This window comes from Mesoplodon bidens, assembly GCF_964165515.1.
Source record: "Mesoplodon bidens genome assembly, chromosome: 12".
Lineage (NCBI taxonomy): Eukaryota > Metazoa > Chordata > Mammalia > Artiodactyla > Ziphiidae > Mesoplodon > Mesoplodon bidens.
The window spans coordinates 11,668,798-11,696,687 of record NC_138168.1 but is presented as its reverse complement, the minus strand read 5'-3'; the positions used below and the strand labels follow the sequence as shown (position 1 = coordinate 11,696,687).

Genomic DNA, 27,890 nt, shown 5'->3' with positions numbered 1-27,890 from the left:
TATACAATGGAGAAAAGACAGTCTCTTCAATAAGTGTTGCTGGGAAAACTGGACAGCTACATGTAAAAGAATGAAATTAGAACACTCTCTAACACTCCCTAACACCATACAGAAAAATAAACTCAAAATGGATTAGAGACCTAAATGTAAGACCGGACACTATAAAACTCTTAGAGGAAAGCATAAGAAAAACACTCTTAGACATAAATCACAGCAAGATCTTTTTTGATCCACCTCCTAGAGTAATGGGAATAAAAACAAAAATAAACAAATGGGACCTAATAAACTTAAAAGCTTTTGGAAAGCAAAGGAAACTACAAACAAGACAAAAAGACAACCCTCAGAATGGGAGAAAATATTTGCAAATGAATCAACGGACAAAGGTTTAATCTCCAAAATATATAAACAGCTCATGCAGCTCAATATTAAAAAAAAAAAACCAATCCAAAAATGGGCAGAAGACCTAAATAGACATTTCTCCAAAGAATACATACAGACGGCAACAAAGCACATGAAAAGCTGCTCAACATCACTAATTATTAGAGAAATGCAAATCAAAACTATAATGAGGTATCACCTCACACCAGTTAGAATGGGCATCATCAGAAAATCTACAAGGAACAAATGCTGGAGCGGGTGTGGAGAAAAGGGAACCCTCTTGCACTGTTGGTCGGAATGTTAATTGGTGCAGCCACTGTGGAGAACAGTATTTTTTTCCTCAAAAAATGAAAAATAGAGCTACCATGAAATCAAGCAATTTCACTTCTGCGTATTTTTTCAAAGGGGGGATAAAAAACAACCCAGTAATTCAAAAAGATATATACATCCCTACATTCATTGTTAATTGCAGCATTGTTTACAATAGCCAAGATATGGAAACAACCAAATGTTCACTGATAGATGAATGGATAAATATGTGAGCTAGATAGATAGATAAATAAGATAGATAAACACACACAATGGAATATTACTTAGCCTTTAAAAGGAATGAAACTCTGCTGTTTGCAGCAACATGGATGGACCTAGAGGGTATTATGCTAAGTGAAATAAGTCACAGAGAAAGTTAAATACCATATGATTTCACTTATATGTGGAATCTAAAAACAATACAAACAGAAATGAGTAAACATAACAAAACAGAAACAGACTCATAGATGCAGGGGATAAACTGGGGAGGGAGTTGGAGGATGAGTGAAATAGGTGAGGGAGATTAAGAGGTAGAGAGTTCCAGTTATAAAATAAGTCACAGGGATGTAAAGTACAGCATAGGGTATAGAGTCAATAATATTGTAATAACTTTGTATGGTGACAGTGGTCATTTCACAATGTATAAAATATCAAATCACTATGTTGTAACCTCAAACTAACATAATATTGTAAGCCAGTTATACTTCAATTAAAATATTAAGTAAATAACTGAATAATTAATTAATTAAAACATTTCATGTGTTTTGAATTTCTATTTAAATTTCCCTTGGAACGTATAAAACTCAAATATAAGATGATTCTTTCTTCCTGCTGCTTTTCTTTCCTGTACTGCCAATAAATGTCACATCTCACATTGTTTCTCACCGCCTGAGAGCCTCCCTTGGAAGCTTGTGAGTTCAGGGCCACATTGAACACTAAGAGTGAGGAAGTGTGGGCAGAATAGCCCCCCACTTGGAGATTCTGATCATTTGAGAAACCGTCTCTGAGGACGTGACATGTTTGCAGCTTCAGGCTTCCACTTAGCAGGTGTCCGGGAGAGCCTTCTTCTTGGCCTGGCGTCTCATTCCTCTCCTCTTGCCTGGAAGAGACACACCTGGGTCCTGCCCCAATGTTCATTCCCGCTCGTGGACCCTCTGCGGGTGCCTGCTTCCTCTCGGGGGGCCCTCCCATCCCTCCCAAAGCCAGCGCACTGCCCGAGCAGCTGTGTGAGGGGACACACGGCTCAGCCCGTTCTTCCTGAGGCCCTCGTCCTGGAGCAGCCCCCCTTCTCCGAGTAAAGCCAGGGTTCTTGCCGTGCCCTGAAGGGCCCTCCGCAGTCCCGCCCTCGGTTCCCACCTGTCAGCCCCGTATCTCCGGCTCCCCATCCACACATCAGCTGAGCTCACTGCCTGGAAGCCTCTCTGAAAGGCCCACGGGCTCTCCTGCTCCAGGCCGGGTGCCTGCGCAGCCTCCCAGCCCCGTCGGCCTCCTTGCCTGGTCTCTGCAGCTCTCACCTCCGCGCGGGCTGTAAAGAGCTTTTATCAGGGATACTATCTGCCTTCGTCACTGGAAGCTTGAAGCGGGCAGGGATTTTTGAGTCTTGGGTCACTTCTGTATCTCCAGCATCTAGAATACCACCTGGCACATAGGAATCCCTCAATAAATACTGAATGAATGCATTATTTTACTTAGTAGTTATAAGAGGGATTTCTCTGTATCAGACACTGTCCTAAGCACTGTACAAGTATTAAGTCATTTAAACCCTGATAACAACCCTTTAAAGAAGGAGTTTTATCTCCATTTTACAGAAAAGAAAAGTGAGATTCAGTGAGGTTAAGTTAACTTGTCCAAAGTCACACATGGCAGGGCCCCTCCATGCTTCTAACCCACACTCTCCGCCAAATGAATGAATGAAGCATGGTGGAATCTCCATTTTCTAAGCTTTGTCCGAAGCGTCCTCCTGTGGCCACATGAGTGATCCCAGTGTTTGACAGTGACCTAGTCAAGGCACCATGCTGCTTCCCTGGAAGGGGAGCGTGCAGCCCATTGGGTTTCCAGGGCCTGGTGATCAGGGAGAGAAAGGCCGTAGGCCGTCTACTGGGGTTGGGGGGGCGGTCACGGAGAGATACGAAAGGATCAGAGCAGAGCACGCAGATGCAGAGCAAGGAGTGGGGGACACAGGGCTGGGGAGATGGGTCTCAAGCCCTGGGGTCAACCGTGGACCCTCCTTCTGATCTTCCTGGTCCTGCCTCTCCTGGGCCAGGGGCTGCTTCCAGCCACCACAGGGACCCAGAGCACGTGTGGGACCGGTGACACGCGTTCGCACGCTGATGTATGCAGCTGCTGTCGCTGGTTGGAGTGATCACCTCCGTGTTTGGGAAACAGTCACGACGATTGAAAGGGGGTGATGAGAATTGGGAGCAGGCCTATTTCTTACCACTCGCCATCGAGTCGATACTGACTAACAGGGAATCTCTGCTCGCAAGCTGTTGCCAAATAAAGATCCTGCTGGGGTTTCTTTAATTAATGAGATGGCTTGCTTGTAATTATTCCATTAATTGTTTAAATGCAAATACGTGTTATTAAGGATCTTGAAAACGATTTCCTCCTAAATATGTTAAACCTTCTCTCTTATCCTCTCATTTCTGTTCTTAATTTGCCTAGTAAATCCCCCTTTAAAAATGGTACCCACACTCTAGCAGAATTCTCACAAGGTTTGAATTAGTGGAGTGTGAATGGAAGTGATGAACTGTATTTATGCTCTTGAGGAAGGTAAGATTCCACTGGATCTGCATTTACTGTGCAAACAAGCAGAGTAAATGAAGTGGAAGAAGTGAAGATAGGAACTCTCAACAGTATAAACAGTTTACGCCCTCTGATAAGGTACTAATTGGGGAACAGCAGCTAGTCTCTGAAACCTGTGCCTTTGGTGACTCTTAGATAGACTTCATTATGGGGCAGGGGAGTGCGAATTCCCTGCGGAATGCAATTCTACCCCCTGCCTGTCAAGGCGGGGAAATGGCAGGTGAGTCCTCCACATCCACACCTGCAAACAGCACCCGTGGGGCTTTGGCTGTGACCAGGGACTGCCCAGTGAGGCTGCCTTGAGGGGCCAGATGGCCCTTCCTCTCTGGAGGCTTCATGGGCCTACCTGGAGGGTGAGCAAGGATGAAAAGGGGATGCAGACCCGAGGAGGAGAGAGCTGTTTCCATGGCAACCAGGGAACTGGCAGGTCCTCCTTGCTTCAGGCCTCCCCTCCAGCCAAGCCCCCAGACCCCAGCCCTCACTCTGAGTAAACGTGCTCTCACACTCCTTGCTGCTCGACTTCTCCTGTCCAGCTTCTACGGAGGATTCACGGACCACTGCGTAGCGTTCCCTCTCTTCAGGCTTCCATGCTGCCCAGGAAGTGGCAAGGAAGGCGTTTTCTCCAGACCATTCTTTTCGGGGCAGAGCCTTAACTTCCGAATGGACAGTTATTTTTGCTCAGAGCCTACTTTTTGTTAATGTCCTGCCGAGTCAATGGGTCTGTATTTCCGCAGCTTTGGTCCCTAATTGTGTGCAGGATGCTTTATTCGTTCAAATTGTGAATCGATCCTCTCATACGTGGTTCAATGACTACCGTAGTCTCCAATCAAGTGTCGTGTGGCCAGGGAGGAATGAGTCTACAACCAAAGAAAAGAGCAAGAGAACAGAGCAGGGTTTCAAGTTCCTATGACAGATCAGGTCCCTCCTACACGAAGTGATTTTCCAGATCAGTCTGAGTGATAGCCACGTGTCCTGTGAACGGAGGGCATCGCCTGTCAGAGGTTGTGTAGCAGGTGTGCGTGACAGGGGACCAGCAGGCAGTGGTGTATTAATCAAGACACAATGATGACCAGAACAGAGACATTCAACAAAAACAACATTATGGGCAAGTAAGAGTGATGCCTTCTGTACAGTAGGAGCTGTCTCTGTCTAAGATGAACGCTGGACACAGCAAGAGGAGGCGTTTTCTCTCTGGCAGGGAGACTTCAGAAGAACAAATTAGGATCAGAACATGGCCTGATGAATGACACAGCAGAGAAAAGAACTGTGATAGAAACAAGGGAGACCCCCAAGGATTCCTTGGAATCAGCTGTCAGGATAACTTGCCATTAAATCAAATTGATAAGTATTTGCCCTGTGCCAGGTCGTGTGCTTAGGGATCATAAAAGTTGGTGTTCTGAAACAGTTGGAAATCTCTCAAGTACTTTTCTTGTTTTTATCCCCATCTCAGTTTTTCTTAGGCCAGGGGTATAGAAGACATATTCATTCTTACTCTATTGTTTAATGATTCAAATAAACAACAGGCAGAGGAGCTCATTAAATTAATTCAAGTTGATCAATGAACAGGCCCTTCACCTTCCCAGTTTAAGAATATCCTTGATTTACAGCATGACTGGTCTTGAATGATTCTGATGGATAACTAGAGATGTAAATAAACATCCCAGAATCATGACAGGTTTTTTAAAGGATACAGTGTGAAGATTCACATGGTTAATAAAATAGAAACTAGTAAAATAAGTGATCTTGCATAGGTTTGATTTTTCTTGATGATCTAAATGTTCAAAGGGGCCGAAAACTTCAAATTTTTCTTCAATTCAGGAAGTGTTACAATGCCACTGATTTACGTATTAATACTTTGGGGATAGCTAACATTTTGCGTTTATCAGACATGCACAGAAAGCTGGTACACACCTTCTGTTAGTGGCGGCATGTGGAAGGCAAGCGGTATCTGATTCCTGCTGGACTCCCATCGCCCTGCCCCGTTCTCACAACCCACCAACAGCCGAACATCCCCACCCCAGACAGCTCGCCTGCGAGGGTCTCAGGGCTCTTCCTTCCATCAGCATAGCCTCTGCCATCACTGAGTAAATAAAACCCTGGCTGCTTTCTCCTGGGCTTTCGGGAGACACTTCGGCTCCACCCTGAAGTTCCACGTCTTTCAAAGACCAAAACCTTTGGGGATTCTGCCTAAAACATGCTCAGATAAAAGGAATAAACTGTCCCTTGCTTTCTCTTTCTTTTCCCAGCCTGTCTTAAGAACCTTTCTTAACCAATGGAGGAAAATCCTATTGTTCCAGTGAAATAGTAAAAGAGGAGAGATCTCATCACATGACCCCCAATGAAAACAAAATTGTTATAAGTCATAGGAGTGAAATTGGTAATTACTGTTACTGTCCTCTAGCTTAGATTCATCAAAACAAGCACGCTGACACCAGACATCTTGCTCACCAATTGCAATTAGTGTCAATAATGCTGAATAGGCAGCTTAGGAAAAACACTATTGGCCAATTAGCTCACTCCAGTTTTTCTTCTTCTAGCTAGCTCTTTTTCAGAACTTTGATTTTAATGGATTGACAAAGCAGTATGCTAATTAGTTTTCGCTGAGCCTGAAGTTTTGAACTGAAGAATACTTCAAGGGGCATTTAGTGAGGGAGTCACCACAGTGGGTGAGGAGCTTCTCAGGGGACCTCATGGCACCTCACCGTGTGAGTTCTCTAGTGCATGTGCCTTATCATCCCAAACAGAGGGTCACCTCCTCCTCCGGGGGGCAGACACACTGCTCCCCTTGACCTCCTGCCCTGCCACGGTCTTCAGTATACATTTGTCAAGTGACTCATGAAACCGACAAATGAAGTAGGTGTCACAGAGCAGTTATTGTACTAAACAACGCAAATACCCCAAAAGAAGAGGGAAGAGGAAGATCTTCTGAAAGGCAGGGCATCTCCCAGTACAAGAGCAGTTTCTTTGGTCCAAGCCCAGGCATGTGCAAGGCAGAGCTATAACTCCTCAGTAAGAAAAGCAAAATCCTGAAAGCTCTCCAAGAGCCCATGTGCTTGGTCCTGCCTGACCCCCAGCCTCTCAGTAGCACAGAAACCGGCCGCTCAGTCAGCCCGGCGGTTAGAACAAAATACTGCAGGCTGGGTGTGCTTGCCTCTCAGTTCTGGGGGCTGGAAGTCCAAGATCAATGTGCTGGCTGATTCAGGCCCCCGGCGAGAGCCTTCTTCCTGGCTTGTAGATGGCAGCCTTCTCGCTGTGTCCCCCGGTCTCTCTTCCTCTCCTTGTGAGGGCACTAATCCCATCCAGGAGACCCACACCCATGACCTCATCTGCGCCTCCTCACCTGCCAGAGGCCCCACCTCCTCACACCACCACACGGGGCTCAGGGCTTCCGCACAGGGGCGTTCAGTCCATCACACTGCATCCCAATGGCTGCCTTGTCACGGGCATCACTCCACCCACAGGAGAAATGCCACCAAAGGGCAATGTAACATTTGCTGTATGGTCAGCTTGGCTGACATTTACCTGCTGCTTAAGGCAGGGCTCTCTCTTCACTGAAATACATTGTTCCTTTGTTTTGCGGAATTTTATTTAAAATTTTATAAGTATTTTAAATTTTTATAAGTAAGAACCCATTGCCCTTGCATATTTTCTTGTTATAAAACTAATAGAATGGCCTCATTTTATTTCCAGTAGCAGTGTTCACTTTTAAAAAGTTTTTATTGGAGTATAGTTGATTTGCAATGTTGTGTTAGTTTCAGGTGTACAGCAAAGTGAATCAGTTTTATGTATACATACATCTACTCTTTTTTAGATTCTTTTCCCATAGAGGTCATTACAGAGGATTGAGTAGAGTTCCCTGTGCTATACATCATGTCCTTGTTGTTTGCCTGTTTTATATATAGTAGTGTGTATATGTTAATCCCAATCTCCCAATTTATCCCTCCCCCCCTCTCCCCTGGTAACCATAAGTTTGTTTTCTACATCTGTGACTCTATTTCTGTTTTGTAGATAAGTTCGTTTATACCCCCTTTTTTTAGATTCCTCATGTAAGCGATATCATATGATATTTGTCTTTCTCTGTCTGACTTACTTCATTCAGTATGACAATCTCTAGGTCCCTCCATGTTGCTGCATATGGCATTATTTCATTCCTTTGACATTTAGGTTGTTTCCATGTCCTGGCTATTGTAAATAGTGCTGCAATGAACATTGGGGTGCATATGTCTTTTCAAATTATGGTTTTCTCCAGATATATGCCCAGGAGTGGGATCTCTGGATCATATAGTAGCTCAATTTTTACTTTTTTAAGGAACCTCCATACTATTCTCCATAATGGTTGTACCAGTTTACATTGCCACCAACAGTGTAGGAGGGTTCTCTTTTCTCCACTCCTTCTCCAGCATTTATTGTTTGTAGGTTTTCTGATGATGCCCATTCTAACTGGTGTGAGGTGATACCTCATTGTAGTTTTGATTTGCATTTCTCTAATAATTAGTGATGCTGAGCATCTTTCCAAGTATTTGTTGGCCATCTGTATGTCTTCTTTGGAGAAATGTCTATATAGATCTTCCACCCATTTTTTGATTGGGTTAATTGTTTTTTATGATATTGAGCTGCATACGCTGTTTGTATATTTTGGAGAGTAATCCCGTGTCAGTTGCTTCATTAGCAAATATTTTCTCCCCTTCTGAAGGTTGTCTTTTCATTTTGTTTATAGTTTCCTTTGCTGTGCAAAAGCTCTTAAGTTTAATTAGGTCCCATTTGTTTATTTTTGTTTTTATTTTCATTACTCTAGGAGGTGGGTCAAAAAAGATCTTGCTGCAATTTATATCAAAGAGCGTTCTGCCTATGTTTTCTTCTAAGACTTTTATAGTATCTGGCCTTACATTTAGGTCTTTAACCCTTTCAGCTTATTTTTGTGTATGGTATTAGGGAGTGTTCTAATTGCATTCTTTTACATGTAGCTGTCCAGTTTTCCCAGCACCACTTATTGAAGAGACTGTCTTTTCTCCATTGTATATCTTGCCTCCTTTGTCATAGGTTAGGTGACCATAGGTGTGTGGGTTTATCTCTGGACTTTCTATCCTGTTCCATTGATCTATATTTCTGTTTTTGTGTCAGTACCATACTGTTTTAATTGCTGTAGCTTTGTAGTATAGTCTGAAGTCAGGGAGCCTGATTCCTCTAGCTCTGTTTTTCTTTCTCAAGATTGCTTTGGCTATCTGTGGACTTTTGTGTTTCCAAATTGTAAATTTTTTTGTTCTAATCTTGTGAAAAATGCCATTGTCATATGATAGGGATTGTATTGAATCTGTAGATTGCTTTGGGTAGTATAGTTCTTTTGAAAACATTGATTCTTCCAATCCAAGAACATGGTATGTCTCTCCATCTTTCTGTGTCATCTTTTGTTTCTTTCATCAGTATCTTATAGTTTTCTGAGTATAGGTCTTTTGCCTCCTTATGTAGCTTTATTCCTAGGTATTTTATTCTTTTTGATGCAGTGGTAAATGGGATTGTTTCTTTAATTTCCTTTCTGATTTTTCACTGTTAGTGTATAGGAATGCAAGAGATTTCTGTGCATTAATTTTGTATCCTGCAATTTTACCAAATTCCTTGATGAGCTCTAGTAGTTTTCTGGTAGCATCTTTAGGGTTTTCTATGTATAGTATCATGTTATCTGCAGACAGTGACAGTTTAACTTCTTCTTTTCCAATTTGTATTCCTTTTATTTCTTTTTCTTCTCTGATTGCCATGGCTAGGACTTCCAAAACTGTTGAATAATAGTGGCAAGAGTGGACACCCTTGTCGTGTTCCTGATCTTAGAGGAAATGCTTTCAGTTTTTCACCATTGAGAATGATGTTTGCTGTGGGTTTGTCATATATGGCCTTTATTATGTTGAGGTAGCTTCCCTCTATGCTCACTTTCTGGAGAGTTTTCATCATATATGGGTGTTGAATTAATGTTCATTTTAAATTTAAATTTTAAATTCTTTGGGAACAAACTCCTATAGTTCTTGAGAAAAAGAAAAGCCTGTAGGATGATGAGAAATTGACAAATTAGCAACCCTAATCAAATGAAAACTTGGCTTGATTTCACTCATTTGGAAGACTCTCTTGGTGTTCCACTTTGATCTGATTTGGGATTTCTAGCTTCATTTCCAAGTTGAACTGGTTCCTTGGTGATTATTTGGCAAAACCTTAACAGAATGAATATCAGGTTCAGCTCAAGGTGTGGCAAGCTGTTTTTTATTTTTCTGGCTTGGAGTTCATGGCTCAGTGTTTTTGTTCTATCCCTGGCTATACACACACGTGGCTGCATGCAGACACACCTGTACACAAACCTTAAACCAATGAAGGTGTAATTTGGTTAGGGGTGGGGGACCAAAAGGCACTTGGTGAACCTGCCTTCTGTTCGTGCCAGGTGCACCGACAACCTGGGCGCCTCAGCAGAGAGCACTGCTGCTTTGGGTCCTGTGGCCCGACCTCACCCTCCTTCCTGGGCTGGCGGAGGGAAAGGTCTAAGCCATCCTTTGCCCTGATGTCAGTGCGACTTTAAGAAGGTGACACATGAACACAGAGGGATCGTCTGGTGGCTCCCTCACATCAGGTGATCATGACAGCACTTGACAGCAACCAACCCATACCTCAGTGTCTAACTTCACTCCTGGGGCCTCCCCTCCGCAACTAGGACATATGGGATCCCCTAGGCTGCACTGTGGGGAAGCCAGGAACATCCTCCGGTCCTATCTACACACCTGATGAAAACCTTCCCCTAGTCCTTCTTAGGTAACAAAGTGTGACTTAGTCATTCGGGATGGGACATGTTCAAACCACTCCCTTCCCTGTGCCCCTCTGAGAAACCTCTGGATAAATGAACCTCAGAATATAAATGTGGTTAAGTGAAGTATTTTTCAGAGGGAGGTTTACATTTTAAACGGCGTGGAACACTTGAAAGGACAAATTATTTATAGAGATATTTGGGGAATCAACCAACCAGTAAGGAGGAAATCTAAATTTTCCTGGTGCTCCTGAGACGAATTCTTCTGCCAGTGTCTCCCTAAGCCCTCTGGCCAGTGGGGCAACCCAGTTACTGGCTCCAGAACCATCTCACCCATGGTGTACGAAGGTGGGAGCACCGGTGCCCCGTCCTCACCCCACGTGCACTTCTACGCCGCGTCCTCTGATCACCGCTCAGTGTCCACGTAGTAAATGCTGTCACACCCTCACCACCACCCTCAGTACAGGCAGGATCCCGTCCTCGACTTAATCCCTTCGGTAAAAACATTCATTGCCTCAAGTTCTCTTCCAATTCACTAACCGTTAATACACCATCCCCCAAAATAAAAAGAATGTGAAGTCAAGCTAGGTTGATGATGGTGTGTGATGGCCTCTAGGTAACAGTTAGTAAGCATGTGTTGGGGTCTTTTTCTGTCCTTCAGAGAGACAAATATCAGTGATTTACCTTTGTATTTTTATTTCCACATTCCGATTTAAGCGTTGTGCCATTTCTAGATCTGAACTTCATTTCCTCAGTATGTATTATACTAATAGAATTTTCCAAATTACAGAGAATTATAACTGCAACCCCTGTGACTGATGCCGTTCTTTGTGATTCACGGCTCAGTTTACATCGCAAATCCTCTCCCTGCAGGGGTTATGGGAGGAGGCATGCTGGCCTGCTAGCCCTGTGGTACTTTAAGTATACATACCAAAAAAAGGAGCAAAGATAGCTGGAAACTGATTATGCTGGTATTCTGAGTAAGGACAGTACTTCCAATTTTGTACATTTAATTAGCCACAGCTCTTCAAGAATTGGTGAAAATGTCACGGGGTTTACAATGTCAGCATCTCATCTTCAGAAAAAGGCTGTTTGCTGGCATGAAAACAGAAAAAATTAATAGTCACAGCAGACAGCTTGTAGATTAGACAAAGGTCACTGTGTTTTAATGAACAGTGCTATTGATTAATGAGAAAACAACCAGAACATGAGCTGTTAGGCTTGTGAATTTGTACCAAAAAAATCAGTCTGTGCCTAAAACCTCTTTGAGTAACTCAAACACAAGAGAACTGCAAGAATATAGTTTAAATCTGAAGTTATACAGCAAAGTTATACATATCAATGAAATAGCAACATACGAAGATTCTTCCTTAATAGCTAGAAAAGGGGGTTAATGCTGGTTAGTATTCTCAATGGATATCCAAAATAGAACAGAAGACTAGCTCTCCCCTGCCTCTTTTTCTTTCTTTCTTTTTTTTGGCTGCGTTGGGTCTTCGTTGCTGCGTGCGGGGCTACTCTTGGTTGCGGTGCGTGGGCTTCTCATTGCGGTCGCTTCTCTTGTTTCAGAGCACGGGTTCTAGGCGCATGGGTTTCAGTAGTTGTGGCGTGTGGCTTAGTAGTTGTGGATCACGCACTCTAGAGCACAGGCTCAGTGGTTGTGGCACACGGACTTAGTTGCTCCGCGACATGTGGGATCCTCCCAGACCCAGGCTCGAACCCATGTCCTCTGCATTGGCAGGCGGATTCTTAACCACTGTGCCACCAGGGAAGTCCACCTCTTTGGTTTCTTAATTTCTATATGCACTTCCTAAGTCTTTAGGAAGAATAGGAAAGGTACTCTATGTTTCTCTGAGGACAAGTGAGGAAACACTACAACTCCTTCAAGACAGGTGATTAAAATAATAAACATTGCCTTTAGTTCTGTGGAGAGATGTCAAAGCCAAGCTTCCAGGATCTTAAAAGAAGAAATACAGAACCATACTTAATAACACCAGCTTTACGTTGCAGCTTCCTCCTAGTAGGTCAAGTACTCTGATTATTATTCCCTAATCTCTTTAGCAACGTTTGAATAAAGGGCATTAGAATGGGAGAAAATATTTGCAAACAAAGCAGCTGACAAAGGATTAATCTCCAAAATATACAAGCAGCTCAATATCAGAAAAACATCCCAATCCAAAAATGGTCAGAAGACCTAAACAGACATTTCTCCAAAGAAGATATACAGATTGCCAACAAACACATGAAAGGATGCTCAACATCACTAATCATTAGAGAAATGCAATTCAAAACTACAGTGAGGTATCACCTCACACCAGTCAGAATGGCCAACATCAAAAAATGTACAAATGGGCTTCCCTGGTGGCGCAGTGGTTGAGAGTCCGCCTGCCTATGCAGGGGACACGGGTTCGTGCCCTGGTCCAGGAAGATCCCACATGCCGTGGAGCGGCTAGGCCCGTGAGCCATGGCTGCTGAGCCTGCATGTCTGGAGCCTGTGCTCCGCAACAGGAGAGACCACAACAGTGAGAGGCCCACGTACCCCCCCCAAAAAAATGTACAAACAATAAATGCTAGAGAGGGTGTGGAGAAAAGGGAACCCTCTTGCACTGTTGGTGGGAATGTAAATTGATACCGCCACTATGGAGAACAGTATGGAGATTCCTTAAAAAACTAAAAATAGAATTACCATACAACCCAGCAATCCCACTACTGGACATATACACTGAGAAAACCATAATTCAAAAAGAGTCATGTATCACAATGTTCATTGCAGCTCTATTTACAATAGCCAGAACATGGAAGCAACCTAAGTGTCCATCAATAGATGGATTGGTAAAGAAGATGTGGCACATATATACAATGGAATATAAAAATTCCACAATGGAATATTAGTCAGCCATTAGTCATATCATAAAAAGAACTGAAATTGAGTTATTTGTAGTGAGGTGGATTCACCTAGAGACTCATACTGAGTGAAGTAAGTCAGAAAGAGAGAAACAAATACTGTATGCCAACACATATATATGTAATCTTAAAAAAAAAAAAGCTTCTGACAGGACAGGAATAAGGATGCAGACGTAGAGAATGGACTTGAGGACATGGAGAGGGGGAAGGGTAAGCTGGGATGAAGTGAGAGAGTGGCATGGACATACATGCACTACCAAATGTAAGATAGGTAGCTAGTGGGAAGCAGGTGCATAGCACAGGGAGATCAGCTCGGTGCTTTGTGATCACCTAGAGGAGTGGGATAGGGAGGGTGGGAGGGAGATGCAAGAGGGAGGAGATATGGGTATGTATGTATACATATAGCTGATTCACTTTGTTATACTGCAGAAACTTACACACCAGTGTAAAGCAATTATACTCCAATAAAGATGTTAAAAAAAAAAAAAAAAGCGAGAGAAAATGAGCTGATTGATCCTGAGGTACAGCAGCAAAGGCAGCAGAACCTGTGTCTCTGCTGCCCAGCAAAGGTCAGGAGAACTTCTTACCAAATAGAAGTCATTTCAAATGAGCATAACAGATGTTTGTATTTTTAGCTGATTGGAAGATAAAATAAGAAGACCCATCCAAAGGGTCATTTGGAGCCATGAAACCAAAACACAGTGAGCTCAGATCCAGTAACTGGACATGAAGAAGAACGTTTCCTCTTTGGAGGTGGCCCCACTGAGCTACATGATGGGGAATGACTTTTTTTTAATTGCATTTTTTGTGAGGTAATTGTAGGCCCACATGTAGTTGTAAGAAATAATATGGAGATACTCTATGTACACTTTACCCAGTTTCCCCAAATGATAACACTTTGTGAAACTATAGTGTAATATCACGACCAGGATGATAACACTGATACAATCCACAGATCTTATTCAGATTTCCCCAGTTTTGTGTGGGGTATTTATATGTGGACATGCATGTGTTTGTATGTTGGTCTTTAGTTCTGTACAATTTTAACACGTGTGGAGGCTCATATATCTCTGGTCACAGTCAACACACCAAACAGTTCCATCACCACAGGATTTCTCAGGTCATCCTTCAATAACTGCACCCACATGCTCCTTCTCCCCAAACACCCCTCCTCCCTCCATCCCCGACTTCCAGCAACCTCTAAGCTGTTCTGCATTTCTAAAATTTTTCAGTTTAAAAATATTTTGTAGATGGAATAACATGGTATGTAACCTTTGGGATTGCCTTTTTCCCCTCAGCATAATGCCCCAGAGATTCATCCAGGTTGTTGTGTGTGTCAATAGTTTGTTCATTTTTACTGCTGAGTAGTATTCCACAATATGGATGGACCACAGCTTGTTTAACCATTCACGTGGTCAGGACATCTGGGCTGTTTCTGGGTTTTGGTCATTATGAATAAATCCACTATGAACATTCGTGTACAGGTGTTTGTATAAACATAAGTTTTCATTTCTCTGGCATGAATGCCCAAGAGTACAATTATTAAGTCATATAGTAACTGCATGTTTAATTATATAAGAAACTATCAAGCTGTTTTCCAGAGTGGCTACATCATTTTACGTTCTCACCAACAATGCACAAGAAATCTAGTTTCTGCACATTCTCTCCAGCATTTTGTGTTGGCACTATTTTTAATTTTAGCCATTTTGATAGGTATGTGGTGTTATCTTGTGTTTTAATTTGCATTTCCTACATGGCTGATGATGTTGAATATTTTTTCATGTGCTCGTTTCCTATCCATTTTCCTCTTTAGTGAAATGGCTGTTCATGTCTTTTGCTCATTTTCTAGTTGAACTGTTTTTTACTGTTGAGTTTTGAGAGTTTTAATATTTTCTAGATACTAGTCCTTTGTCATATCTGTGCTTTGAGAATATTTTCTCTCAGTCTACAGTTTGTCTTTTCAACCTCTCTACTTTTTTTTATTTCTTATTAGTCATCCATTTTATACACAACAGTGTATACATGTCAATCCCAATCGCCCAATTCATCCCCCAACCACCACCCCCGTCACTTTCCCCGCTTGGTGTCCATACGTTTATTCTCTACATCTGTGTCTCAATTTCTGCCCTGCAAACTGGTTCATCTGTAACATTTTCCTAGGTTCCACATATATGTGTTAATATACGATATTTGTTTTTCTCTTTCTGACTTACTTCACTCTGTATGACAGTCTCTAGATCCATCCACGTCTCTACAAATGACCCAATTTCGTTCCTTTTTATGGCTGAGTAATATTCCATTGTATATATGTCCCACATCTTCTTTATCCATTCGTCTGTCAATGGCCATTTAGGTTGCTGCCATGACCTGGCTGTTGTAAATAGTGCTGCAGTGAACATTGAGGTGCATGTGTCTTTTTGAATTATGGTTTTCTCTGGGTATATGCCCAGTAGTGGGATTGCTGGGTCATATGGTAATTCTATTTTTAGTTTTTTAAGGAACCTCCATACTGTTCTCCATAGTGGCTGTATCAATTTACATTCCCACCAACAGTGCAAGAGGGTTCCCTTTTCTCCACACCCTCACCAGCATTTGTTGTATGTAGATGTTCTGATGATGCCCATTCTAACTGGTGTGAGGTGATACCTCCTTGTAGTTTTGATTTGCATTTCTCTAATAATTAGTGATGTTGAGCAGCTTTTCATGTGCTTCTTGGCCATCTATACGTCTCTTTTAGAGAAATGTCTACTTAGCTCTTCTGCCCATTTTTGCACTGGGTTGTTTGTTTTTTTAATATTGAGCTGCATGAGCTGTTTATATATATTGAAGATTAATCCTTTGTCCATTGATTCATTTGCAAATATTTTCTCCCATTCTGAAGGGTGTCTTTTCATCTTGTTTATGGTTTCCTTTGCTGTGCAAAAGCTTTTAAGTTTCATTAGGTCCCATTTGTTTATTTTTGTTTTTATTTCCATTACTCTAGGAGGTGGATCAAAAAAGATCTTGCTGTGATTTATGTCAAAGAGTGTTCTTCCTATGTTTTCCTCTAAGAGTTTTATAGTGTCTGGTCTTACCTTTAGGTCTCTAATCCATTTTGAGTTTATTTTTGTGTATGGTGTTAGGGAGTGTTCTAATTTCATTCTTTTACATGTAGCTGTCCAGTTTTCCCAGCACCACTTATTGAAGAGACTGTCTTTTCTCCATTGTATATCCTTGCCTCCTTTGTCATAGATTAGTTGACCACAGGTGCATAGGTTTATCTCTAGGCTCTTTATCTTGTTCCATCGATCTGTATTTCTGTTTTTGTGCCACTACCATATTGTCTTGATTACTGTAGCTTTGTAGTATTGCCTGAAGTCAGGGGGTCTGATTCCTCCAGCTCCACTTTTCTCCCTCAAGACTGCTTTGGCTATTAGGAGTCTTTTGTGTCTCCATACAGATTTTCAGATTTTTTCTCCTAGTTCTGTAAAAAATGCCATTGGTAATTTGATAGGGATTCCACTGAATCTGTAGATTGCTTTGGGTAGTATAGTCATTTTCACAATATTGATTCTTCCAATCCAAGAACATGGTATATCTCTCCATCTGTTGGTATCATCTTTACTTTCTTTCATCAGTGTCTTATAGTTTGCTGCATACAGGTCTTTTGTCTCTGTAGGTAGGTTTATTCCTAGGTATTTTATTCTTATTGTTGCAATGGTAAATGGGAGTGTTTCCTTAATTGCTCTTTCAGATTTTTCATCGTTAGTATATACAAATGCAAGAGATTTCTGTGCATTAATTTTATACCCTGCAGTTTTACCAAATTCATTGATTAGCTCTAGTAGTTTTCTGGTGGCATCTTTAGGATTCTCTATGTATAGTATCATGTCATCTGCAAACAGTGACAGTTTTACTTCTTCTTTTCCAATTTGTATTGCTTTTATTTCTTTTTCTTCTCTGATTGCCGTGACTAGGGCTTCCAAAACTATGTTGAATAAGAGTGGTGAAAGTGGACATCCTTGTCTTCTTCCTGATCTTAGAGGAAATGCTTTCAGTTTTTCACCATTGAGAATGATGTATGCTGTGGGTTTATCATATATGACCTTTATTATTTTGAGGTAGGTTCCCTCTGTGCCCACTTTATGGAGAGCTTTTTATCATAAATGGGTGTTGAATTATGTCAAAAGCTTTTTCTGCATCTGTTGAGATGATCATATGGCTTTAATTCTTCAATTTGTTAATATGGTGTATCACATTGATTGATTTACGTATACTGAAGAATCCTTGCATCCCTGGTATAAATCCCACTTGATCATGGTGTATGATGCTTTTAATGTGTTCTTGGATTCTCTTAGTATTTTGTTGAGGATTTTTGCATCTATATTCATCAGTGATATTGGTCTGTAATTTTCTTTTTTTGTAGTATCTTTGTCTGGTTTGGGTATCAGAGTGATGGTGGCCTCATAGAATGAGTTTGGGAGTGTTCTTTCCTCTGCAACTTTTTGGAAGAGTTTGAGAAGGATGGGTGTTAGCTCTTCTCTAAATGTTTGATAGAATTCACCTGTGAAGCCATCTGGTCCAGGACTTTTGTTTGTTGGAAGATTTTTAATCACAGTTTCAATGTCATTACTTATGATTAGTCTGTTCATATTTTCTATTTCTTCCTAGTTCAGTCTTGGAAGCTTATACCTTTCTAAGAATTTGTCCATTTCTTCCAGGTTGTCCATTTTATTGGCATAGAGTTGCTTGTAGTAGTCTCTTAGGATGCTTTATATTTCTGCAGTGTCTGTTGTAACTTCTTTTTCTGCGGTGTCTGTTGTAACTTCTCCTTTTTCATTTCCAATTTTATTGATTTGAGTTCTCTTGCACTTTTTCTTGATGAGTCTGGCTAAAGGTTTATCAATTTTGTTTATCATCTCAAAGGACCAACTTTTAGTTTTATTGATCTTTGGTATTGTTTTCTTTGTTTCTATTTCATTTGTTTCTACTCTGATCTTTATGATTTCTTTCCTTCTACTAACTTTGGGTTTTGTTTGTTCTTCTTTCTCTGGTTCCTTTAGGTTAAGGTTAGATTGTTCATTAGAGATGTTTCTTGTTTCTTGAGGTAGGCTTGTATAGGTATAAACTTCCCCCTTAGGACTGCTTTTGCTGCACCACATAGGTTAGGATCATCGTGTTTTTGTTGTCATTTGTCTCTAGGTATGTTTTGATTTCGTCTTTGATTTCTTTGGTGACCTCTTCGTTATTTAGTAACGTATTGTTTAGCCTCTATGTGTTTGTGCTTTTTACATTTTTTTCCCTGTAACTGATTTCTAATCTCATAGCGTTGTGGTCAGAAAAGATACTTGATATGATTTCAATTTTCTTAGATTTACTGAGGCTTGATCTGTGACCCAAGATGTGATCTATCCTGGAGAATGTTCTGTGTACATTTGAGAAGAAAATGTAACCTGCTGTTTTTGGATGGAATGTCCTGTAAATATCAATTAAATCTTTCTGGTCTATTGTGTCATTTAAAGCTTGTGTTTCTTTATTAATTTTCTGTTTGGATGATCTGTCCATTGGCGTAAGTGAGGTGTTAAAGTCCCCCACTACTATTGTGTTATTGTGGATTTCCTCTTTTATAGCTGTTAGCAGTTGCCTTATGTATTGAGGTGCTCCTATGTTGGGTGCATATATATTTATAATTGTCATATCTTCTTCGTAGATTGATCCCTTGATCATTATATCCTTTCTTGTCTCTTGTAACATTCTTTATTTTAAAGTCTATTTTACCTGATATGAGTATTTCTACTCCAGCTTTCTTTTGATATCCATTTGCATGGAATATCTTTTTCCATCCCCTCACTTTCAGTCTGTGTGTGTCCCTAGGTCTCACATATATATGGGTCTTGTTTTTGTATCCATTCAGCAAGCCTGTGTCTTTTGGTTGGAGCATTTAATCCATTCACGTTTAAGGTAATTATCGATATGTATGTTCCTATGACCATTTTCTCAATTGTTATGGGTTTGTTTTTGTAGGTCCTTTTCTTCTCTTGTGTTTCCCACTTAGAGAAGTTCCTTTCACATTTGTTGTAGAGCTGGTTTGGTGGTGCTGAATTCTGTTAGCTTTTGCTTGTCTGTAAAGCTTTTGATTTCTCCATGGAATCTGAATGAGATCCCTGCCAGGTAGAGTAATCTTGGTTGTAGGTTCTTCCCTTTCATCACTTTACGTATATCATGACACTCCCTTCTGGCTTGTAGAGTTTCTGCTGAGAAATCAGCTGTTAACCTTATGGGAGTTCCCTTGTATGCTCTTTGTCATTTCTCTCTTGCTGCTTTCAATAATTTTTCTTTGTCTTTAATTTTTACCAATTTGATTACTATGTGTTTCAGCGTGTTTCTCCTTGGGTTTATCCTGCCTGGGACTCTCTGCACTTCCTGGATTGGGTGGCTATTTCCTTTCCCATGTTAGGGAAGTTTTCGCCTGTAATCGCTTCAGATATTTTCTCAGGTCTTTCTCTCTCTCTTCTCCTTCTGGGACCCCTATAATGCGAATGTTTTTACGTTTAATGTTGTCCCAGAGGTCTCTTAGGCTGTCTTCATTTCTTTTCATTCTTTTTTCTTTTTTCTGTTCCGCAGCAATGAATTCCAGCATTCTGTGTTCCAGGTCACTTATCCATTCTTCTGCCTCAGGTATTCTGCTATTGATTTCTTCTAGTGTAGTTTTCATTTCATTTGTTGTATTGTTCATCTCTCTTTGTTTGTTCTTTAATTCTTCTAGGTCTTTGTTAAACATTTCTTGTATCTACTCCATCTTTGCCTCCATTCTTTTTCCAAGGTCCTGGATCATCTTCACTATCATTATTCTGAATTCTTTTTGTGGAAGGTTGCCTATCTCCACTTCATCTAGTTGTTTTTCTGGGGTTTTTTCTTTTTCCTTCATCTGGTACATAGCCCTCTGCCTTGTCATCCTGTCTGTCTTTCTGGCAATGTGGTTTTGGTTCAACAGGCTTCAGGATTGTAGTTCTTCTTGCTTTTGCTGTCTGCCCTCTGGTGGATGAGGCTATCTAAGAGGCTTGTTCAGGTTTCCTGATGGGAGGGACTGGGGGTGGGTAGAGCTGGCTGGTGCTCTGGTGGGCAGAACTCAGTAAAACTTTAATCCACTTGTCTGCTGATGGATGGGGCTGAGTTCCCTCCCTGTTGGTTGTTTGGCTTGAGGCGACCCAACACTGGAGCCTAACTGGACTCTTTGGTGGGGCTAATGGCTGACCCAGGGAGGGCTCAGGCCAAGGAGTACTTCTTAGAACTTCTGCTGTCAGTGTCCTTGTCCCCGTGGTGAGCCACAGCCTCCCCCCGCCTCTGCAGGAGACCCTCCAACACTAGCAGGTAGGTCTGGTTCTGTCTCCCCTGGGGTCACTGCTCCTTCCCCTGGCTCCCGATGTGCACAGTACTTTGTGTGTGCCCTCCATGAGTGGAGTCTCTGTTTCCCACAGTCCTGTCAAAGTCCTGCAATCAAATCCCACCAGCCTTCGAAGTCTGATTCTCTAGGAATTCCTCCTCCCATTTCTGGACTCCCAGGTTTGGAAGCCTGATGTGGGGCTCAGAACCCTCACTCCAGTGTGTGGACTTCTGTGGTATAAGTGTTCTCCAGTCTGTGAGTCACCCATCCAGCAGTTATGGGATTTGATTTTATTGTGATTGTGCCCCTCCTACAATCTCTTTGTGGCTTCTCCTTTGTCTTGATGTGAGATGTCTTTTTTGGTGTGTTCCAGTGTCTTCCTGTCAATGATTGATCAGCAGTTAGTTGTGATTCTTGTGCTCTCGCAAGAGGGGGTGATCCTCTCTACCTTTGATGAAGTCCAGTTTATCAATCTTTCCTTTCCTTACTTATGCTTTTGGTGTAAAGTCAAAGAACTCTTTGCTTAGCTCAATTCCTAAAATTTTTCTCTTATGTTTTTTACTAAAAGTTGTATAGTTTTAACACTTAAGCCCATGATCCATTTTGAATCAATTTTTATATAAAGTGTGAGATATAGATAGAGGTTCATTTTATTGTATATGGATGTCCAATTGTCCCAGCACTGCTTATTGAAGGGCTATTTTTTCTTCCTTTGAATTACTTATGTACCTTTATGAAATAATCCATTGAGCATGTTTGTCTGAGTGTATTTCTAGGTTCTCTGTTGTGCTCCATCATTCTCTATGTGTCTGTCCCTCTGCCAAGACCACACAGTACTGATTATTAGAGCTACATAGCAGGCCTTAATATCAGATAAAGTGATTCCTCCCACTTCATTCTCTTTTTTCAGGATTATTTTTAGCTATTCTAGGGCCTGTGCCTTTCCATATCAACTTTAGAATAAGTTTCTTTATGTCTACAAAAAAAGAAAAACTTGCTAGGACTTTGATAGGAATTTCATTAAACCTACACATCAATTTGGGAAGAGCTGACATCTTTATTATGTTGAATCTTCCAATTCATGAACATGGTATTTCTATTTACTTAGGTCTCGTCTGCTTTCTTTTACCAACGTTTTATAATTTTCAGCCTGCGTACCCTGTACAGGTTTGTTAAGTGCATAGCTAAACATTTAATTTCTTTAGAATGATCGTAAATAATATTGTGCTTTTAATTTTGGCTTCCACATCCTTACTGTTAGTATGCAGACATCTGATTGGTTTTTGTATATTGATCTTGTATCTTTCAACCTTACTGAACTCACTGATTATTTCTAAGAGTCTTTTGGTAGATTCCTTGAGATTTTCTCTGTAGACAGTCATGCATCTGCAAATATAGACTATTTTATGTCTGTCTTTCCAGTTGTATGCCTTTTATTTCTTTTACTTGCCTTATTGCTGTGACTATATTTTGCAACTATGTTGAATAAGAGTGATGAAACTAACATCTTTCTGTGTTCTTGATTTTTGGAGAAAAGCTTTCAGTCTTTCATCATTAAGTATGACATTAGCTGTAAGGATTTTGTAGATTCTATTTATCAATTTGAGATAGTAAACCTCTATTTCTGACTTGCTGAGAGTTTTTATCATGAATGGGAAAATTGGATATCCATATGCAGAAGAATGAAATTGGACCCTTATCTCACACCACATACAAAAGTCAACTCAAAATGGATGAAAGACTTAAACGTAAGGCCTGCAACTATAATACTATTAGAAGAAAACATAGGGAAGGAGCTTCTTTTTTTTAAATTTTTATTGAGTATAGTTGATTTACAACATTGTGTTAGTTTTAAGTGTACAGCAAAGTGAATCTATTATACATATACATATATCCACTCTTTTTAAGGCTCTTTTCCCATATAGGCCATTACAAAGTACTGAGTAGAGTTCCCTGTGCTATACAGTAGGTCCTTATTGGTTATCTTAAATATAGTAGTGTGTATATGTCAATCCCAATTCTTCCAATTTATCCCTCCCCACCCCCTTACCCCCGGGTAACCATAAGTTTATTTTCTACATCTGTGACTCTATTTCTGTTTTAAGATAAGTTCATTTGTACCCTTTTTTTAGATTCCACATATAAGTGATATCATATGATGTTTGCCTTTCTCTGTCTGACATAGGGAAGGAGCTTCTTGACATTGGTCTGGGCAATGATTTTTTTGTTTTTTAATTAAGGTACAGTTGATGTACAATATTATATAAGTTTCAGGTGTACAACATAATTATTCACAATTTTGAAGGTTATATTCCCTTTATAGTTATTATAAAATATTGGCTCTATTCCCTGTGTTGTACTATATATCCTGGTAGCTTATTTATTTTATACTTAGTAGTTTGTGCCTCTTAATCCCCTACCCCTATCTTGCCCCTCCCCACGTCCCTCTCCTCATTGGTAACCACTAGCTTGTTCTCTATATTGGTGAGTCTGTTTATTGTTATATCCACTAGTTAGTTTTATTTTTCAGATTCCACTCATAAGTGATATCATACAGAATTTGTCTTTTGGGTTTTTTTATATGACTCAAAATCACAAAAAACAAAAACAAAAATAAATATGTGGGATTGCATCTAACTTAAAATCTTCTGTACATAAAAGGAAACTATCAACAGAGTGAAGACACAACCTCTGGGATGGGAGAAGACATTTGCACACCAAACATCCGATAAGAAGTTAATATCCAAACATATATGGACATTCCATAACTCAGTAGCAAAAAATAAAATAAAATAACCTGATTTAAAAATGGGCAACAGGTATTATGAAAAGGTGTCCAACATCACTAATCATCAGAAATGTAAATCAAAACCATGATGAAGATTGGGATTGACATATACACACTACTAATATATAAAATAGATAACTAATAAGAACCTACTGTGTAGCACAGGGAACTCTACTCAATACTCTGTAATGACCTATATGGGAAAAGAATCTAAAAATGAGTGGATATATGTACATGTATAACTGATTCACTTTGCTGTACACCTGAAACTAACACAACATTGTAAAGCAACTAAAAATTAATTAAGAAATAAAAAGCACAATGAGATATCACCTCATATGTGTTAGAATGGCTGTTATCAAAAAGATAACAAGTGCTGGAGAGGGTGTGGAGAAAAGGGAGCCCTTGTGCACTGTTGGTGGGAATGTAAATTGATGCAGCCACTACGAAGAACAGTCTGGAGGTTCCTCAGGAAATTAAAAATAGAGCTGTCAGAAACCCACTTCTGGTCCTAGAGCCAAAGGAAGTGAGGTCAGGATCTCAAAGAGATATCTGCACCCTCATGTTCATTACAACATTATTCACAATAGCCAAGATGTGGAAACAACCTTAGTGTCCATCAGTGGACAAATGAATAAAGAAGATGTGAGATAGATAGATAGATAGACAGATAGACAGAGACGGGAGTATTAGTCAGCCTTAAAAAAGAAATCCTGCCATTTGCAATAACATGGATGAATTTGGGGGGTGTTATGCTAAGTGAAATAAGTCTGACAGAGAAACAAAAATACTGCATGTTCTCACTTATATGAGGAATCTAAAAAGTCAAACTCATAAAAACAGAAAGTAGAATGATTGCCAGGGACTGGAAGGTGGGCAGGAAGGAGAGATACTAGACAAAGGGCACCAAGTTTCAATTATGCAGGATGAATAAGTCCTGGAGACCTAACATACAGCCTGGTGACTACAGTTAACAATTAACTATTGAAACAATAGTGTTAGTGTGTCCTGGAAATTTGCTAAGAGATTAAATTTTAAGTGTTCTCACCAGAAAAAAAAAAAAGTTACCTATGTGAGGTGATGGATATGTTAATTAGCTTGATTATGGTAAACACTTCACAATGTCTACGTACATCAAAACATCGCATTGTACAGCTCACATATGCAGAACTTTTATTTGTCAATTATACCTCAACAAAGTGGAGAAATGAAAAAAGAGAGAAAAGGTGCTCTTCTCACAATTCCATTCCCCACCAGGTCTGACTGTCAGATTTGGAATCCTTTCCCCCCTCTTTCTCAATAGCACTTTGTTCCTTTTAATTGAAATAAGATGGAAATTTCAGGAAATGAGACAGAATCTGGTCAAAGTGGTTTTCATGCTTTTGCTCCCAATCGAATCAGCTCAAGTCTCAGGAGGGAGCATCCCCACGTCCTATAGCTCCGGGCCTGAGAGAAATGCTGCACCGACACCTCCCTGCTGCTCACTCAGTGACCAGAGAGTTTGAGGTTATCGCTCACTAAGTCTAAAACCAGGCCCTCATAAAGAATACTAAGGAATGCTCTAGTAGGAGAGAATTCTGACCCTAGTCTTACTTCTCCAAGGCAGAAACTGTGACCCTGTAGTGAAATCCAATTACAACTTCCTCTTGCTTTATTTGGAAATGAAGGATTTTTCCCAACATAATTTTAAAAAAAAATTCAAGAGGCAGTACTCCTGAGCAAGGGACCCTGAATAAAGAATTTGTAGATGTAATTTATCTGCCTCAGGATACAACATAGAAATGATGCAGTGAGGACCTACCTTCCTAAAGTAATAGAATGTTACTTTATTCTAATATTCTTTATTCAATATCTAAAGATGATTGGCCATACATTGGCTGGTAGCAGCTATTCCCATGAAAAAGTAAAATCATTCTACTGTAGTGCCAGTTGCTCAGGCCACATTTGGGATTTTCTTAGCTATCCCTGATAATAGGACCCCACAAGTGGAGTGCCAGACTTCCTGGCTCAAGTAGGAGGTGGCGGCCGGTGTAAAATGGCCCTGCCATTAAATGTGCACTGGACACACGGCTGCTGGGCACCTGGGGCCTCAGCAGGCTCTGTATGAGGAAAGAGAAGGATTAAACCAAGCCTGGCCTCCCCAGGTTTCACTCCCAACTCGTCCTAACATGGCGCTTCAGCCACCTTAATGAATGAATAAACTCAACTACCTAGATATATACTCAAAACTAAAAGCAAAACAAAACAAAACCCTGATATCATCAATGAGTGTGCGTTGACCGTGGCTTTGGTTTTCTGCATAAAGTAGTCTGTGGAGATTTAGCCCACGGGTAGTTTCAAATCACTGTAAGTAAGCAGCCATGATATTGGAGATTTATTTCCCATGATGAGAAATATTTGTGGGTTACTTAGTGCAAAATAACAGGAGAGAATGATGTATCTCTACTAGGCATTTCAAAAGTGCAGTATATCATCACATGCTCTAACTGAAGAAACAGACATTTGCCTGAAACTTGCAACAAAAATGCCATTTTTCTAAATTTGATAACAGTTTTTATCTTGGGACGTGAGAGGAGGGGGAGTGGCTTAGGACTACTTTGTACACTCAACACATCTGTGATGTTTAGAGACTTTAATAAAAACCATGTATCACTTTTATAATTAAGCAATTATAACAAAAATCAAGTAATAAATATTGTTCTACATCATAAATGTTGACTCAACCCTTGTTTAAAGACGAGAGATTCAAAAAACAAAAACGAGAGGGAAATATTTTTAAAGGAAAACAACTCAAATGTGATAAACTCAGTGCCTGCCCCTATAAAGGGACAACAAGGTGACTGTGACAGGTCTGCTCCAGAGGTGCTTTCTTCTGACAGAGTCCTGTGGTTTCTCAGTCTGTGACCCACATTTAATGAGCCTCTTTAGTAGGCCTTCCCCAGGGTTCACTCACAACTCTTCCTAGATAATCTCAAAGCCCTCCTGCTGGAGCAAGTGTTATTTTCTAGGCAGCTTTCACCAAAGGGCAGCCTAATAATTAAGAAGCTTCAGATCCAGAGGCTTCAGGGTCTCATTTCTGTCGAAGGATGTATGTGCCACACACAACAACACTGTCAAAACTTGCTGTCTTATAAGGAGATTTTGAATCATAACAAAAGAACTCAGTATCCTCCTAAATATTAACTTCTCCTTCTCTGAGAACAACTCTTAAGGGCTCAGGGATTATGTCACTCCTTGCAGCAAAATGAAGGTCTGTTTTCTGTAAAACTGTGAAGCTGTGTTTTCAGGGTTTGCTGTTTCATTTCACATATTTTACATGTTACCAGGTTCTAAGGCCAATTGCACTATACAGTCAGCTCTCCTTATCTGCAGGTTCCACATCCACAGATACAACCAACCGTAGATCGAAAATATTTGGAAAAAAAATTCCAGAAAGTTCCAAGAAACAAAACTTGAACTGCATGCCAGCAACTATTTACAAATCATTTACATTGTATTAGGTATTATAAGTAATCTAGAAATGACTTAAAGTATATGGAAGGATGTGTGTAGGTTTTATGTAAACACTACTCCATTTTATATAAGGGACTTGAACATCTGAGGATTTTGGTGTCCATGGGGTCCTGGAACCAATCTTGAGGGACTGCATATTCCAGACAAGGGGATCTGTAATTCAGCCTGCATATTTAGAATTAAAACAGACTCCTAAACTTGCAAAGCTTTAGAGACTTGAAGAGGAATAGTATTCCATGATAGGAAATACAATTCCATTGTTCTCTGGGTTTAGCTTGATTTGGAGAAAAGGCGATGTTAACTTCAGACTTTAACAACCAGATATTTTAGATGAAGTGCCTGCATGTCCAGACATATCCACAGAGCTTCCTGCTGTGGTTTGATCCGTAATACCTCTCTCTGACATGCCTCATTTGATATTTTAGGAGTTTGTGATGATCGTCGTCTTTGGTTTGGAGTTCATCATTCGAATCTGGTCTGCAGGCTGCTGTTGCCGGTACAGAGGATGGCAAGGAAGACTGAGATTTGCCCGGAAGCCCTTCTGTGTTATAGGTGAATATCAAAGTCCCGGATACCTAGATTTATGACACTGCATCCTTTTCTTCTTCTGTTTCCGGTATCGCAGCATTTAGTTAATGTTAAGAGCTAACGTTCATGGATTATTCAGCATGGGCCAGCAATCTCGTGTTTTGAAAGCGCTGACTCATTTAATCCTCTTCATAACATGATGAGGTAGGTATTTTTATTATCCCCATTGTAAGATGAAGAAATTGGGGCACAGAGAGGTGAAGTGAGTCGCTAAAAGTCATGCAGGTACTTAGTGGTGGAGCTGGGATTTGAGCCAGATGGTCTGGCTCTAAAATACCTACTTGTGTCAGGTTAAGTTATGCTGAAATCCATGGTTCTCGAGTGTCACCCTGAGTTTGGGAGCATTGATTTCACTAAGTATAAAGACCCCTTTTTGCTCTACAGTGTAAGCAATACCCCTTTTATGCTCTTGATCTGCTGGCACGTATAAGTGTAGTTGTCCTGGTAAAGCATGTTAATGAGCGTGC

At 40.6% G+C, this 27,890-nt stretch overlaps 1 protein-coding gene across 3 annotated transcripts in view; it reads left to right on the top strand.

Moving 5' to 3' along the window:
• KCNQ5 (potassium voltage-gated channel subfamily Q member 5) overlaps positions 1-27,890 on the top strand; it is a gene marked incomplete at its 5' end in the record, with an annotated part of 571,115 nt that overhangs the window by 391,709 nt on the left and 151,516 nt on the right. For all 3 annotated transcript variants that reach the window (XM_081250514.1, XM_081250512.1, XM_081250513.1), the window contains one exon: positions 27,261-27,387. In XM_081250514.1, the coding sequence (XP_081106640.1) occupies positions 27,261-27,387 (127 nt within the window). The remainder of the gene's footprint in view (positions 1-27,260; positions 27,388-27,890) is intronic.